The sequence below is a fragment of the Gymnogyps californianus genome, chromosome 3, assembly GCF_018139145.2.
Source record: "Gymnogyps californianus isolate 813 chromosome 3, ASM1813914v2, whole genome shotgun sequence".
Lineage (NCBI taxonomy): Eukaryota > Metazoa > Chordata > Aves > Accipitriformes > Cathartidae > Gymnogyps > Gymnogyps californianus.
This window is the reverse complement of record NC_059473.1, coordinates 68,317,595-68,335,405: the sequence shown is the minus strand read 5'-3', so window position 1 is coordinate 68,335,405 and position 17,811 is coordinate 68,317,595. Positions and strand designations below refer to the sequence as shown.

Sequence of the window (17,811 nt, the reverse complement as noted above, 5' to 3'; positions counted from 1 at the left end):
CTAGCACGGCTTTAGCTCGACTGTAAACTGCCTGCTGTGTATCACTGCAGTGATGTTAGATGTATTACGGTTTTGGGGAAGTGAATGATGCTTGGTGTGAGCGCTAAATTTCTTTGATGTGGGTCAGCGTGTGAGGCAGCGAAGCCAGTTGGGAGGGGAAGGCTCAGACTTCAAAGGGAGGGCAGCACGCAGAAGGGGTGATGAAACAAGCCCTAACTACGTGCCATTCATAGTTACTTCACAAGAAGAGCCAGGCACACGGAGCTGTTGAACGGAGTCAGTTTCTCAGGAATCAGACGCCTACTTAAATCTCGCCCGTCCTATTACTTAATCCCAATCAAAACAGGCCATCCAATCACACTGCTCTCTAAAAATCGGATAACTGTACTCCGAACCATGGACTACCCTAATGTTGATTAACAAATTAGTGAAATCCTCACCCCCGTCTCTTCGCAGGAGTTCTGCCGTTGACTTTGGTGGGCCAGGACTTCCGTCAGTGAGTCCGAGCTGACTGGTGATGAAGTCTCTTGTCTGTTTTCCATCAGAGTTGAATTTGATTTCATATCATACCGTTCATGCTTTGCACTCAAAAACCTTTGACTTCTTTTTTTTAGACTGACATGGGTCCCAGTGGCATGAGGGAAAGGTGAAAATAGTTGGGTCATCATTTGCTGAGTGTTGATAGCATATTCAGCACTACACAGCACTACAGCAGAGAATCAGTCACTCGAGCTAGTATTTTAATCATTAGTTTAAATTTGGAATTTTGGACAGTATTTTGTGTCACTGATGGATGGTCCGGTCAGCCTGGAGAATTTACCCTTTTTCCTTTACAAAAATTTGAGATCAGAGTTTCCTCTTGTCACAAGTTGTAGAAAACAATTTTTAGAGACCTTCCAGCACTGTGATACTCCTTAGCATCTATACTCTGGGTTCAAATCTTGATGTGAGACTTGAATTTAAAGAGACAGGTTCCGCTTCAGTGTTTGCAGGCATCAATCCAGAGCAGTTCCACTGCAAACAACATATTTTGGGGCTTTTAGTTAGCTTCAGTATGGTATGAATTTAATCATTACACAGAAAAAATTATTTCATTCAGTACAAACTTTTGATCAGTTCCACTTAGGAAAATACACAAAATTGAGAGGATATTAAGTAATTGATCAAAGGCACATCTGAGCAACGCCAAGGCAGTGGGCTGGCTTGCTGTCTAGCTTATTCATTTTTTAACACTGTAAACATGGTAGTAGAAAATCATAGCTTTGACATGGGATTACAGGTTTTTGCTGTCTAAACCCTTCTCCCTAGTCCCCAGCATGGAAAGTAAAATCTGTTACATCCTGCTGTTCTTTCTGTGGTTTCTGAAACAAAACTTTGAGAGAAAAACTCTGGTCTCAAAAGACCCTGTGGGAAGCGAGAAACTTGCAAATGCTACTGTAGTTGTGTAATGTTGACAGTATGAGCTGAGTGATCCTTATACAGCTTGGAAGTACATGAGCATCTGTGTAATACGCAACACTAAAAGTCTCCAGTATGTTAAAGGAACAAAACAGGAGAAGAAAACGGGGAGGGGGACAGGCTCTGCTGCCACCAGAACAACCTGAGCACCAACGAGCTTTGTTAGAAACACATAAACGATAGATGGAACGCTAGCATCAAGCAGAAAATCAAGCAGAAAGACTGCATATTTCAAAGAATGAGCATGTGCAACATACAGCTGTGCTTTTTTTACTTGATAGAAGTATGCGTCTCTTGAAGGGAAGAGATTGGGGAGTCATGGGAGTCACGGTGACGTTGACAACTTTGTTTTTAGAGTTCTGTGTGCATACGAACAGTGTAAAATCAACTGGGGATCTTCATGACGGCATCTTGCAGGATTAGAGTATTAAAATACTGTCTAAATATATGTGCATCAAATATAATCTCTTTCCAAAACTCACGCCTCCTTTTTTCATCTCAGCACAAATGCTTTATTTGCAAGTAGCTGAGTCTGACAAGTGTCATGACATGTTGGTTATACGACTATTAGGTTATACAACTATTAGGTTATTACTCTTTATAGATCCCATACTTTCCCTACTATAACAGGTCATCTTGTCTAGACAATAAGGAGATAATGTAATTCAGTTTTCCATTTTTAGAGAAGATTCATAACGTATAGTCTTGAAGGCTGGGTATTTGGAGACAACTACAGTTGACTCTAAAAGTAAGATCTGTAGTTGCTTACAGGATTTAGAACTTGACGTGAGAAGGTATTGCATGACCTGGTCCTACCTTTGCCATCACTACCAGGGTGCTTAAGGCAACTTGCCTCAGGGATCCTCTTTGGTTCCTATAGTGGTTAAACTTCCTGGATCCCTGAATTTTGGTGGTACTCCGTCGTACGTGGGAAAAAAAAGTCAATTTCCCTCTTCTCTCCATGAAAAGAATTTTTCAGTTTATTTACAAAACTCTCTGGAATGAGAAGGAGCCATTTGTGGTTGCTGTGGCTGATCTCTGTTGTGCTGAAAATGCTAGGAGACTGCATAAAACTCTGCACCCCTGGTGAGATTTTTCAGCCTATTGATGCTCTTTCTAACCAAATTCAGGGAAAATGCGTTCTGGCAGCTAGTATACTTAATTTTCAGGATCACTTTGCCAGACGTGTTTAATAACGATGAGGCATTCCCCAGTGAGATCTTGGCCATTTGGGCTGAGGGCCTCCTTGCTCGTAGACACCATTACAAAATGGTTACATATACTCCCTGAGACTGTGGGACAGTCCCATACTCATGTTTCTGTTGCTCTTTAGAACTATTGACACTTGGTGAACAAAATAGGTTGGTTTCTTTTCCCTCAGAGGGGAATTGCCTCTTGAGGAGGAAAATGTTCTGTCAAGCCAGGCAGATGTTTGAGGAAATTTTTTTTCAGCCCTTATGGGATCTTTTTCCTTCAAAACACAGGAGGACACTTGAGGATCTTCTTTGTTAACCGTAGAAGGCAGCAATGCTCTGAAGTAAAATTGAAGTCAGGCAAATCTCTGGAGGAGTTATCATCCTCTTAGAAAGAAATCTTAAAGTATTGTGAAGCACAAATGACAAAGAGAAACAGAAGATGTTAAGCCTTTAACAGCTGACTTTTAGACTGATTTTTCCTCTTTGCTCCTTTTGCGGCTGCCTCACCTTTCAAGGCCACCTCAGACTCCTGTAGATCCAGGGGAGGCTGGATGGAGAGTCCACATTCCTCAGCCATCACCACTGGTTCCGTTGCATCCCAGAAAACTTATGGCCTATCCAGTGTAGCAATCGCCGTGTACGGGTCTATCTTCCCCGCAGAGCCCAGCTGCTGCCCCATCATGACACATCAAGTCCCTTCCCTCCCTGTGGGTGATTTAAGGCCAAGCAATCAAGCAGAGCTCAGCCTGCAAGACTGAGCTCAGGTTTCATCTTGGCCCAGGCTGGCAATCTATTTAGCAGTGATAATACAAACTTATCAAACCCATGTGTACTTGCTCTCCCAGTGCTGTCCCACCACTCCTGGGCTTTCTCCTTGCTCTGCACTGCATGTTACCTACACGTTGGTTCAGTTTTTTTGCCCCACCATTGTCCGTTCCGCTTCTAACGCATTTCCACACAGAGAAATGCTGTCCAAGAAAGAGTCTGAGGAAATACGCTGTGGTTTGCAAACTGAATTCCTTAATGACTTTCTCATTAGAAGAGCTCACTGCCAAACGCTGTTTGTGTTTGCCTAAAGGACAGTCCACATGATTAAGAGTAGCTCTGCTTTACATGAAGTATTGTTTTCAAGCCACTGCCACAGGCAGCTGCTTTGCTCTAGGCAAGAGGGAGAGAAATGAACACCAGTGAACACATGGAGCAATCGAGCGACATGAGAGCCCATGGGATATCCTGTCCCAAATCCCCCCTGCCACAAGGGCTAGTGCCCGTGTGGACGCTGCATGGTGGGTAAAGCCGAGGCAGGGCCTGGGTCTTGCGGTGAGGGGCAGCCCAACTGGGGAGGCTGAATTCCAGAGCAGGTCTGCTGTGAAAATATTTTCTGTGAGAACGCACAGGCCCGAGAAACCAGGATTAGCAGCAGCTCTCTAGCAGGGATTGATTTCATTTGTCTTGCACATCCATTTCAAGAGCGAGCCTCTAAATGGACATCTTGTCGTTGAAGACTGGTGATGAGACAGTGCACCTCAGCTGCAGCAAATGGGCAAAGAATATTCTTCTACCCCAAGCTCTCCCCCTGGCTGTCAGCACATACGCCCACCTGGATTCCTCCTGCATTTTCTCATTTTCACTTTTTGATTCCATAAATTTTAATCTCTATATAAATTAAAAATGATGATAGAAAAATTTCTTTGCAAAGGTTTTAGAATTTATTTGCTGCACGCCGTCAAAATCTCCTATTGTCTCATCATTGAAAGTTCAGATTCAAATTCAGCTCCTTGTCCCTAACTTTCTATTTTTAACAGAGAGACCACAATTCATTGTTTCCAGAGCAGGGCTTTGGAAAATATTCTGAGAAAGGAAAATCCCCAGTGATTTCATTTGCTAATGAGGCTTAAAACTAATATCTGGACAAACAACTTGCACAAAAAAAGGCCTCCAAGCCAAAAAGGGCTTAAAGCCAGGCAGGGGAAGAGAATAGTTCAAGATTAACTTAGTGTCTTCTCTGATCTCCAGTATTTAGGTTTTATAAAAAGAAAAATGGAGGGATGGATTCCGGACCTAAAGCCAGTCACGAGCCTGCATATACATACTTTGTACCTGATGAGTCAGCAGGCCTGGCTGACGCTTGTGTAAGAGATGGGGAAGAACTTGTCTGTGGGTCTCTGTGCTCCCACCACTTGCTTTGCCCATTGCTGTGCTGTATTTTCCATCCTTGAGAGTCTAGGATTTCACTGCGCTCAAAGAGTGTTTGAATACAAGAGGGCAGATTGCTCAATGGCTGTTAGGGTCATCTCTAATGGCAGACACTACTCCTCACAGCCCATGTACAGAATACTTCATCCTCATCGAAGTCAGTTCTGAGGGTTGTGGAGATTTTTTTATATGTCATTTTATTTGTCTTTATGATAGAGCAGGTTGCACCAAAGACCAAGTGGTTACAAGCAAGAGCATTTCTTGGACGTGTTTGCAATGCTAAAGCCCAGACCTCCTGGTTCTGCAGCCAGTGCCTAACCCTCAAGGCCACAGCACCTGCCCCTCTGCCAAGAGACTGGAACTCTCTTTGTCGCTCTTACCACATCTAAAACTTGTGGCTAACAAACAGGAGTGGTCTGCACTCTCCTAGTGCTTTTTCACCTGTAGACTTTAAAGCGTTTCTTAAAGTGGATACACATTACTTACCCATTTCTACTGTTGACCTAAGTATAGAAATTTGAAGCAATGCTTACATCAGGCGTACCGTGGCCAGATTTCACCAGAGGGGGTTTATATTCCCAGCTTGTTGCAGCACATCACTTAAACTCTGAGTTCACAGTGTCTGATATGGGGAAAAAAAGGGGCAAAACTTCTGCTTGCTTCCTCGTGGTTATGGTGTGCAGTTGCTGAAGTGCTTGAGATCTGCGGGCACTAACACCTTGCTGCAATGAGAGAGGAATAGTAAGGGCCAGTTCTGTACCCAGCAATAGTAAGTTCCCTTCCTGTGGCAGAAAGATGTTTCAGAGCCTGAGTTTGCCCCATTTCCTTCTGGAATCCCTTCTACCCCACTTGGCCTCCGCAGGAGGGGAGGGACTGGCCCCTACATTGCAGGGATCAGGCAAGCGCCTGGATCTGAACCAGAGAGGGAGGAGGCTGAGAGGTAATGAGAATGCGATCTTCAGCTGGAGCTTGGAGATGCCTTATTTCAAACATGCTATCTCATTTTCTAGACACAAATATTTTTCCTCCACCATTTCTTTTCTCCCAGGTTCAATGACAAAGCCCGGTGCTGTGCTTTCAAACAGGACCAATTTCTGGAGCACACAGCTGTCCCTGCTTTGCTTCTTGCCTGAGCCAGATAAGGGTCTACCTAGCATTCAGTGCAAGTGCAATGAGAGGCAGTTTCATTACACAGACACAGGGCTCAAAGAAATGCCAGGCACAATAGGAGACAATCAAAAAAGGATCCCTTTAATAGCTTTTAAGAGAAAAAATGTCTTTCTTCATTTAAAATGTCATTTCTGACTTTTCAACAAGACTTCTGCTCTATGCATTTCCAAGAACAGGAGCTTGTTTTGCTTCACACATTGAGTTACAACATGGCATGAAACCAATCTTTAAATGGAGCTTGACTCACATATTTTAACTTATTCCTTGCTCTGTAATACTAACAAGATGATTCTCCATTTGGAACTACAGGCGTTCTTTTTTTGCCAAGTTATTTGTATGAGATATATCTGGGATGCATGAAGGGAGGCAGAAATTCTGAAAATGGCTAAGAGTACATTTTATTTTATACTTAATATTTCTGGAGTTAAAGGGGAGATGGAAATTGGCCATGTAATGGATCTTAGCTATAAAGAATTATCATCTTTCAGTAATAAAGTATTGCCTGTCTCAAGGGCTCACACACATAGCTTGACCTCAGAGCAGTTGCACATAATGTTTTCTCTGTCAAGAGAATCTATTCACAATGATGTGTCACAGGTGCTCACACATAATATGTTTCCCGTCAAAAGTGATCATCCATATTTTATATAGCAGCTTTGATGACAAATATTTTGTACTTCAGCTGCTTTTTCTTCCCTCTGTCAGACTTAATGAAGGAAAGTCACGGATAGCTTTTAAATAATGTCAGCTTCTTAGATCACGTTACTGTGTCTGCCTTTGAAAGTAGCTTCATACAAGAGCCACAAGACAAGGGAGAGAGAGACAAGGACATTTTCATTTACTTAACTTTAAAAAGAAAGCCAATTTTTCAGGCTCTTAATTTCAAAATCAATATACTCTGTATCTTTGGAATCTTCTCAGAAAAAAATATGCTATACTTATTGAGCATTCAGTATTTTGAGAGTCTAGTGAAAGCAAGTCTGATGATAACTGAATTGGGGTTGCAGCTTCTCACCACGCAGAATGCTTTTTATTCTCATAGTAGTGGTGTGTCCTGGTGGTAACAACACTTTCCTCCAGGTTGTTCTACAAAGTGAGTGCCCCAGGGGGCACAGAGAATTGGGTTCTTATGTTCTCATTGAAATTGTTTGTCTGCAGCAGGGCCAAAGTTTGCTCATCTCCTACATGTTCAGCCCTACTGAGAGAAATAACCCTTATTTCTCATTCTATTAATGAAAGAGGAAAAGTGAACTTGAACTCTCTTCGAGGTTTCTGAGATTGTGGGACTGGTCATCGAAACCTCAGAGGAGTGCTTTTCCCATTCATAGGCCATGTCTTTTCTGCCAAAACTGTAGGTGAACAAAGTACAGAGGTATTCCTGGACTTCCCTGCCACCAGGCAAACTCCCCTGAGCTAGCAGAGAGTAGTGGCTTTCAGCCTGTAAGCCATAGATTCATATGGGCTTCTGGTCTGCCTCCAAGGCATCCACAGAAGGGAGCTGACAAAAGCAAGTTCATTGTGTATGCAAGCTATTTAGCAGTGTCTGCAGACAAAAATAAAATCAAAACACTAAAATAGGCAATCAAAGTATGGCACGTGCATATTTATAAAATTATCACTGGCCTGAGGAGAAGGCAGAACAGGAAGCCAATAGTATTTACAAATAGGATTTACAAATGTACATGAGGACTGGATTTCTCTTACATATGAAATATAACCAGATGTCTCAGGTTGAGAGATGAAAGCTTACACTTAGAAAAATGCCTGGGTTTTTCATGTAAGACAAGGCCAAAAAAGAGGGGACACAGGGTGTGGAGGTATTTGATGCTTAATTATTTTTCAGATCCAACTCCTATTTAAGAATGCAGCCAAGAAGGAATTAAAAGTAGGTAACAACTTCTTAAGTACAGGAAGATGCAAAACATTATTCTCTACCACTGAGAACTAATACACTGATTAATGTCTGCTACTGAAAAGATAGTCTGCAATAGCATCCTCTCTTCTGCTACCCCCAAGCCCCTAAAGAAGACCTGAATAGTCTTAAGCAGTGAGTGTAATAAGTTTTCCTTTCCTTGTCTGAAGAATTAGAACAATTCAATTGAAAGGCAAATATAATCCTACCTATGTTCCATGCTGGGACTGGAGCAGGGTAAATGCCACAGTTAAGTCTGAACATCAGGTTGTAATTGTTAGAGATTAAAAACATGCCAGAGAGAACATTCCAGGGAAAGAAGGAGGGTGAGAAGGATGGCTCTCCTGTGTCTTTTTATTAAGGCAAATTAGCATCAGATCTTACAAAGGCATATTTTTGCACAGCAGAACTCAATCAAATGGCATTTAGTCAATGAAGGAAATTATACACTAGGTTGATTTTTAATTATCCAGCTAGGAAAAGCAAAGATAAGTGAACACGTATTTATCTGCTGAGCCAAGTGCATACAAGGCAGAAAAGCCACTGAAAATAACTAAAAGAAAAATAAGTGTTCTCTAGGATGCTGCTGTTCCATAAAATCTATTTCAAATATAATTTGCTGTTAGCTATTTCTGCAAGATGTGAGCACATCAGCTGAACTTCTCATTTTTATGCAGATGAAATAATCACTGAAATGAAATGTCAGGTCATAAGAGACACAAGAAAAAATGAAGCAATCTTTAAGAGCTGTGAGAGAGGTGGATGGTCCACCCTTCCAAGTACAGAGGAACCATTATTTCATGGTCTTGTCTAATATCTTGTTCTCTCACTGTTTGTTTTTTTTAATGCTTGTCTTCTCAGTGCATCCTAACGTGAGCCAGGGTTGCCAAGGAGGGTGTGCTACATGTTCTGACTACAACGGATGCCTGTCATGTAAGCCCAGGCTCTTTTTTGTTCTGGAGAGGATTGGCATGAAACAGATCGGAGTATGTCTTTCCTCGTGTCCAAGCGGATACTATGGGACACGGTATCCCGACATTAATAAGTGTGCAAGTAAGTGCTGGGGAAAGGGGAAGCTCACGGATTTGTTTGTTCTGTCTTGAACGCTGTGTCCCCTTAGGAGTCAAGTCAACAGAGAAGCAGATGGACAGGCCGTGTCTTTATTTGTTCAGTTCTTTTATAGTAGTGCAGTAAATATTAACCCGAGCAAGAAGTTAAGGTGAAAGATCACAAAACGGCCTAAAGCTCAGGGATCCCGGCACTGCATGAATGACCTGCCTAGGACCCAGGTGATGGTCTCCTCCTCTACACCCCCATGCGAAAGGGACGCGCCGGTGGGCGCCAGGCACTGCCCTCCGGCAGCACGAGGGAGCGGTGGCAGCTCCAAAGAGCGGGGGCCGAGGGACGCTGAGTCTCGGTGGCTGGAGCCGTTTAACCCACTGCCCTTACCCACCTGACCCCTGCGACCAGGAGAGAAAATGGCAGGTGGCATTCTTTGGAGATGTGGTTTGCCCCGGCCTGTTTATAGCTTGTCTCACACTCAGTGTAGTCCTCTAAATGCTTGTAGCAGCTGGCCAGGTTTCAGCTGGCCAGGTTTCAGCCTGATTTGGGGGAAGTTACCGATTCATGTTGCCTCCAGGCTGGGAGACAGAGAACCCAACTCTATTCTTTACCGCTCGGGCAACATTTTGACCCCACCAGGTATTTTGAACCATAAATGAACTGGAAAAGATCGCAATGTCCTCCCCACTCCTCTTTTTGTTGTTGAATTCACTGTTTTTAATCCCACAGGTGATATAAAAACATAAGAGCGACGGCCAAGCAACTCTCCCAGTTTTTACCTGGTAATAAAAGTTATTGAATGAACGGACCCCAGAGTAAAGTCTTACAGAGTAACCTGACACTGTAAAGTATTTGCTCACTTTTCAGCAGTGTGTGGCCTTGCATATCAGGCATGATCTGTGCCATACAGAAGTTTTTATGTATTTCTTTTAAAAATATCTGAGAACTGGGAAATATACCACTAATGCCAATTTGGGTAGTCATATAGAGAATACATGAAATACTACAGGACATCTGATTGAACATCAGGGAGTCATTTAAAAAAAGAAAAAGATGTGGATGCAAAACAGTCTTAAGCAGATTCTAAATTCTGGCATATTTTTATTTCTCCTGGATGAATGGAGATAGATAGCATGGAACTGGCCCAGTACCTGTGCCCTGTGGGGTTAATTAGTACCTATGCTGTGTCAGTGTAGGGCAGAAGCAGTATATTGTTACTCTGATGTGCTGTGCTCCGTCTTCAGTTTGCATAGGTCTGCAAGAAGACAAGCAGTGTGAAGCCGTTCAGCATCAGGCCATCCTTATTAAATCCTCACTCATGCCAAGGTCACTTGTGGCTGGCCTCACTGTGTGTACAGGCCACAAAGAAGATCTAAATATAATTTGCTTCCTTTGAAGATTGTTAAACATTGCTATAATTGTGTGATTCTGGTATATGTGAAAGAGCCGATGGCATTTCGTGGCAAAGAGCAACAACATCGTTGTTTACTGTTTGCATTTCAGAATGTAAAGCTGACTGTGATACCTGCTTCACCAGAAACTTCTGCACAAAGTGTAAAAGTGGGTTTTACTTATACAGTGGAAAGTGCCTTGAAAAGTGCCCTGATGGGCTGGAAGCCAACAATCACACGATGGAGTGCACTAGCATCGGTAAGTCCGGTCCCCCGTGTCCTGCCTGGTTTTCTCACAGGGGATGGGGGATCTAAGGTGGGCATGAATTGCAAGATCAGCTGCACCACCAGGGAAGTGCAACTTAAAATGGAAATGTTCTGCATCACAAGATGTATTCCCCAGCACAACAAACTGAAGGTATTTCCCAAGTCTGCCATTTCACAAGAGGCACAAGCTTGGTTGTGCCCCACAAACACAGCCTTGACGCTACGGGCAATTCTGCCTCAGGAAATACAGCCTGTTTGGTCAGCCCTGAGGTAGAATGACACCTGTCTCTTACCTGCTCTGTTACGGTGTTATGCAGCACCACTAACATCAAAGGTTCAAAAATCCTGAGCCAGATCCCACAGGTAGTTGAAAGATTAAAATACTAACTGCTTTGCTTTAGCTTCCTTGTACTACCTGAGCCTTCAAAGCATGCATGTGTCAACATTTTGAAGCTTACCTTCACAAAGGTGAAGGCTAGAAAGTAAAACATTAAGGAAAAAAAACCCCAAACCCCAAAACCGTATATGTGCATAATCACCTGACTCCAGAAACTGAGGATTAAAATAAAACACCAAATAGTGTGGCACTGTCACTGAAGGAATGAGATTGGCAACACTGGTCCTGTGACTCACTGGCTGTGGAGAAGAGACCTGCTTTTGTATCTCTCCAGCCTCTGACTCACAAGCTCCGATTATTCACGCCGGGGCAATTTTGGAGGTCACCACACCTAACTGTCTGCTCCATCCCTCTGCCACCCCTCTGGCTGAAAGCAGAACGAGTGATATATTTGCCTCTGGGCTGCTGCAGTTGACATCCCCTGCCATGGACATGCCGAAACTGCGGCAAGGTTCAGCTTATTTTAGTACGCTGGCTGTGAATTGTGGTGGCTGAGGGCTGCGAACTGCGGTGGAAGCAGTAACCTCTTCAGCCACCAGCAACCAGGGAGCACTTAGGCACAGTCTGGCCATGATGGAAATCTCCTCCCCCACAGTATCATGCACGTAGCTCTCCCTGGCATCGAGTGTTTTGGAGGGGAAGCAATGCAGGAATAAAAATAATGTACAGTAGTTTGGCATTTTCCTTCTCAAATATATATTAGTTCAGGTGGTAGTGATGGTTTTTACGGTTTTATTTTCAAGCAAAGACTTTCATCTTTGAAAGAAATTCAAGGGATCGTTTTTGTTCCTTCATGGCTGTTTCCAAGTGCTGTAGACTTAGCTGCTTTAACAATGAGTCAGTCTCAACTAGGAAAAGCCATTTAAAGCTACGGAGGAAAAACAGAACATTTTTGTGCACGTGAAGGCCAATTATTTTAACAGGAGAGCTCCCCTGTAGTATGAAAAACAAAATTGCCCACATGACAATTCACTGCAGGAAGGCTCAGAGGTTGCCTGAGATCAATCATATATTTAGGTCTTGAAAAATTTGGAAGTAAATTCTGGAGCTGGAAAAATGTTGACTTACAAATTCCTCCTTATAGAGGGGCTGGCAGTCTTTCCTTCTTCAGTGGTGGTTTATAGTCTTAAGCATGCATGTGAACGTAAAGTAAACATAAATGTTTACTATCTTTTATCAAGAGAAGGATACTGAGGAGATGGCACAAAAGGACAGTTATTAAGAGCACGTTGTTAAGCTTCCAAGGTTACTCCCATTTTTGTCTACACTGTTGGACAAGTGTCCAGCTGCACACCTTTTGAGTTCCCAATAGTACAGGATGAGCATTCAGATCACAGTGGTTTAGAACCTGTAACCTGCACTTTTCTGAAAAGCTTGCACCCTCCCGACCCAAATTCTCCTCTGCTTTGCCTATTTACAGCTTGTGTATGCTACAGATGATGTCTCTTTCACTATTTAAGCTGAATACTAAGCAGCCAAAGATCACCAGATACTTGATTCTTAATGTAATGCCTTTTGATATCAGTTGATCCTTTATTAATTTCCAAATTCAATACCTTTGAGACCAGCTGCAGCAGCTTGACCCAATTACTTCACTCTCCTTTCACAAAGGCATGACCAAAGTTTAATTCTACTGAAGCTACTAGGATTAATACCTCCACAAAACAAAAGCAACCTCAGAACAAGCCCCAGTAACTGATTTCATTGAGACTAATTGTGTTGTTGCCCTGTTTCAGGAATGGAATTACAAAACAGCGAGTACAAAATAGTAACTGACATAATTCTTTGACATTATTTTGTGCAGTATATCCTCAGCAGTCCAATTTCTGTCAATTCACTCCTGCAAATCCTGACTAATTCCATTAATTTTTGCCACGTTTTGGCTGATGCAGAATAAAATTAATGTACCATATGCATTGTGTATACAAAAAGGTATTGGCCAGGCTCAGCTTGTCCTATGTTTATTGCAGTGCACTGTGAAGCTAGTGAGTGGAGTCCATGGAGCCCTTGCACAAAGAAAGGAAAAACATGTGGTTTCAAAAGAGGAAATGAAGTAAGGGTCAGAGAGATCGTACAGCATCCGTCAGCAAGGGGCAATCCTTGCCCAGCCACAAGCGAGAGCAGAAAATGTATTGTACAAAGAAAGAGATGTCAGAAGGAAGGAAAAGGTACCACGTTATCATCATCATAATATGAGATTGGTATTGTGCTTGTTTAATAACTCACATCTGAATTCCCAGGCCTCGATTGCAGGCTTCACCAAAGCTCCCATTGATGTGGTGTTCTTTGGGCTGGAGAGAACTGTGCCCTTGCCTGGAGTAAATAAAGTCCTAACGCTGCTCAAAAAATGCGCTTTGTGTGATCTAGAGAGGACACGGTGGGCTGGATGGGAAGGTATATTCTCTCTTGGTTCTGCTGAAAGAGCTGCCAAAATGAGGGGTTGCATGTGGAGCTCAGAACAAAAAGATCCGTCGTAAAACATGTCATGGTGGGAGTTGTTTGTTGGGTATCAGGCAGCCAAGTTTCACACTTCAACCATGGGATTCCTCCAAACCGATTCCTGTTTCATGCTTCCCTACAGGTAAGACCATAACTCTTGCAATTGCAGCGCTGTGGCCTCTCTCCCACCCCGAACTCTTTCTACTAGCTCTGGCTGAACAACGTGGCCTGATCCTGGTATCTGCATCTGGCTCATGGAGCCTCAGCATGGGAGAAAGACCACAACACTGCGTGGCAGCCAAGGGGAACTCCGCTTGGTTTCACCCAATAAGCAAGAGTGCCAGCAGAACCGCCCCTCCATGTGAGCCAGCTTGTTGGACTTATTCCCCATCACGGCACCTAGTGAATGGCATCCCATATGTTAAGAATGGGAGATGCTTAAGTAGCCTATGAAATAATAATTTATACAAATCCCACCCAGCAGAGATAGTTGTTCCATTGTTCCCTTTTCTGCCCTTCTTGCAGCAGGGAAGTTACTTGCTCTGTCCCCAGTGCAGTTACTCTGCTTGGCACAGGAGTGTCAATGGAATATTTCCTTTTCCTCATCCCTCCGATTTTCCCCATCCATCCCATTTCCCAATCCCTTCTATTTCCCCCTTTCCTCCCAATTCAAAAGCAAGGTTTCACCCCTTTTGAGGATGAGTGGAACATGTGGAGCAGCTGCCCCATGTGTGAACATCTGTGAGCCAGCATGAGCTACTGATACCTAGTAACTTACTGTTTCATTGTTAAATGATCACTAGGGTTGCTGCAGATTACTTATAGAAACGTTAAAGGGGTTTGGAGCTTGTAATCCTTTTGAAGGTTGGCTTGTTCCCTAGGGATATACCTCATGAGAAGGGAAGTAATGTTAGAAGGAGGACCTTATGAACCAGATAGCTACAGGTCCCTCCCCCTCACCCAAGAACTGGCTAGATCTACTGATTTATGGGAACCTATGGGGTAGATGTCACCTCCTCCTCCTTGTGTCAGGCAGTGCCTTGAAGAGGTAGAGAGGTGTATCCACCTCAAGAGAGCAGCCAAGGCAAGCTATTTATGGACTCCCTTATGCTTAGAATCTATGTCCAAAATGTCTATGCTTGCTTCTGCTCCTGCACAGTGGCACAACTTGAAACACAGCCTCTGTAACTGGGGGAAGAGTCCTTTTTTTTCTACCGAAGCTAATTTTGCCAGAGCTGAAAATATAGGACTGAACTGTAATTTTGGAACTGTGAAACTGTTTTTTTGAGGTAATAATAATGTTATGTATTTGCTTATGGCAATTTGGCAATCTCTTCAGATTGGACAAGACATTTCTCTTTGAGAAATGCCTGCTGTTCCTCTGTAGTAAGTACTTTAGAAGAAACTACTCACGTATTTTACTGTCAATTCTTATTTTATGGGATCTGAGCCAAACCATACTTGAAAAATACTGTGCACCACAAGAATTCATTCACAATCATAGATCTTTTTCTTTTTTTCTGCAATGTGCATAAAGGTGGGGGTTTTTCTTCCTTTTGAGCAAGTCACAGACTATATTCTAGCCTGTTTTACACTCAGTAGACAATTCCTTCGAAACTAATGCAGGCAGATGGAACCTATGTTCCGACTCTAGTTGTGCCCTTGGGGTTTGTATGTCTATGTCTGAGAGCCATTTTTTTTTAACGTTCTGAAATCCACCACTATATACTCGTCAGTATCCACAAAAGTCTGTCCCATTCACTTTCATACACCTTCACAGGGAGAGGAATATAAATTTTTTTTAAAAAGATAATTCTTAATAAAACTGAGGAAATTCACATGTAAAACATTAGGCTAAAATAGCTTTAAGGAATGGATTATGGTGACAAGCCAGGAAACTGAGAATTAAGCTAAAAGTTTTCCTTCTGTTTCTCCTTGAATGGTGAAATGAAGCTTTCCAACTTAATCTCCAGGCAACTTATCTTCCCTACTGCCACCGTCCCTTATTACACAGAGAGAAACTTCTGTTCCCCTTTGAACAACAGAATAATTGCACGAGAAACCAAGCCAGGCTCTGTTCTTATGGCTAGCTGCATCCAGTCAGTGAGTGCAGAAGGAGGTAACAACAAAAACACTTTGGGAAAGGGAAGGGAAAGTAAATATGCTTGTATTTACTGTTAAGAAATATTGAAAACACTCTTTTGTATTGTACAACTCCCCATTGCCACTCAGGTATTGCTTTGGAGTTTAGCTTTCATGGCATTGGCTTTTGAAGTCTAGCAGTAGGCTCAGCAGTTACTAACAGTGCTGCTAATCTTTCCACCACGGCCATGAAAAGAGACTCAGCTCGGTCAGCCTCTGCCGTTTCCATGTTGAATAGATGTCTGTGGCCGACGGAGTTAGGTCAAAGACCACATGATGACGGGGTATGCTCGTCACAGATGCCTCAATGACTTTGCAAGAAGTTGAGGTCAGAGACAGGATGTTAGTCAGTTAAGCCGCTGCTATCGCACAGAAGCAAGGACATGTTTCTGGAACGGCTACACAAAACAAGATAAAATGGATGAAGAGGGGTTTTTTTCGTTTCCATCTGCTGGGGTGTCATTAAAGCTGGTGAGATCTACTCCATCTCCTTTTTTTCCCTCACTGGCTATAAAATGAAGTTTTACTGGGAGAAGGTACTAGTATTTTCAGAATGAATGCAAACAAATGGGAATAATGAGGATACAAATAGTCCAACTAACCTAAAAGGTTCTTTTTACTCATTTTAGCGCTGAATTAGTTGATCCCAGTGTGTTCTGATGCAGTAATTCCCATGTGTTTCACATACAGGCTCCTTTTATAGCTCAGTCCCATCCAAACCTCACTGTAAGTTATTTCATAATTCTCCTTTTTTAATCCCATGATGGTGAATTCTTTTTAGTCTGCATGACTATATGATTTTAAGTTCCAGTTTCTTCTTCCTTTCTTTCCCTCACACTTTTTGTCTTGTTCCCCCAGTGCAGTGCACTGTTACTTTTACCTTCCCACACTCAACATCTTCTTGGCTCCTACCTTTCACTGACAAACATACATTGAGAGTCACATGTTTCCTGTAGCCATGTCCATTAACGGCAAATGGCAAATAGATGTATTGGAAAAGCATAACTTGCAGAGCTCTTCAAACACTGCAAATTATCTATCAATATTATTTCTTTGCCTTAATAAATGTGCTCTGGCCAAACACAAGTCCCTTTGGACTGCTGTCTGCAAATGTGTGAGATGATTGACTTTCACTGGCCAAAAGACAAATATCAGAATTGCATACAAAAGTATTTGCGAGGAAGGAATTGCATGTTTCCATGCATGAGTAATTCTGCCAGGAAGAGAACATTCACCATATGACTTTCTGTTGAGTCCCAACTAAACTCTCCAGAGAGCAGACAGTTTTAAGTGCTTCCAGAGAACACGTTCTGATCAGTTTGAAGAGACTAAAAACACACACCAAAAGACTATGTGCGTGATTATGAACAAGGAAGACATCTTAGAAAGCTGGGTATTATGCAAGCCAAAGATAGGCTACATTGGTTACACAGTTGTATTGTTGTAAACAAATAAATAATACATTTCAATTGTTGCTTGTTCATATATCGATTCATTTGCATGCTGGTGGCATTTAGATGTTCAAAGGAGAGAATCAATGTTAACTGTGTCCAGTTCTGTGCCAACACAGACCAAAGAAAGTTCCTGTTCCTGACAGGCAAAAATTCAAGCATTAGACATGAAGACATGGTGGGATGAATGTAGAATAGCGTATTTCTTTTTCACTGTGGAGTGTAGGAATTGTCACCTTGTAGAGTCTGAAAGCAGGATAGTGTTATGAAAGGAAGAGGGGCAATTTTAGTCAAAATTCACAAGACTGCAGCCCCCTGGAGGCAAGATAGCTTGTCAGTTAATGGTTTGTGCTGTAAGGAGAATATAGACGTTATGCTGTGATCTTTTTTTAGTGTACAGCAAGAATAAGAGAGAAAGCAGTGTCTTTGAGATGAGGAGCTGAATTCTAGATGCAGACCGGTGAACAGAAGGGAACCAAGAGAACAGGATTTGTTGTTGAGTAGTTTTAATACAGAAGTGTATATATTTTGGGGAAACAAAGTAAAATAAATGCTTCTATCCTGCACTGTGTACATGTGAGTATAAAAATCTAGGTTTGATTTGAATAGCTTAGAGAACTGAGACTTAGGTCATCTCTGTTGTTTCTTTGAACTAGTTCCTCCACCCCTTATTGCCATATGTCTGCATAATGGTTCAAACATATTAATCAGATCATGTCTGAAAAAAATT

General features: G+C 42.5%; 1 protein-coding gene across 1 annotated transcript in view; it reads left to right on the top strand.

Moving 5' to 3' along the window:
- RSPO3 (R-spondin 3) overlaps positions 1-17,811 on the top strand; it is a 63,209-nt gene that overhangs the window by 26,968 nt on the left and 18,430 nt on the right. The window contains exons 2-4 of the mRNA XM_050894994.1: positions 8,794-8,985; positions 10,498-10,644; positions 13,020-13,217. Coding sequence (XP_050750951.1) covers positions 8,794-8,985; positions 10,498-10,644; positions 13,020-13,217 — 537 coding nt within the window. The remainder of the gene's footprint in view (positions 1-8,793; positions 8,986-10,497; positions 10,645-13,019; positions 13,218-17,811) is intronic.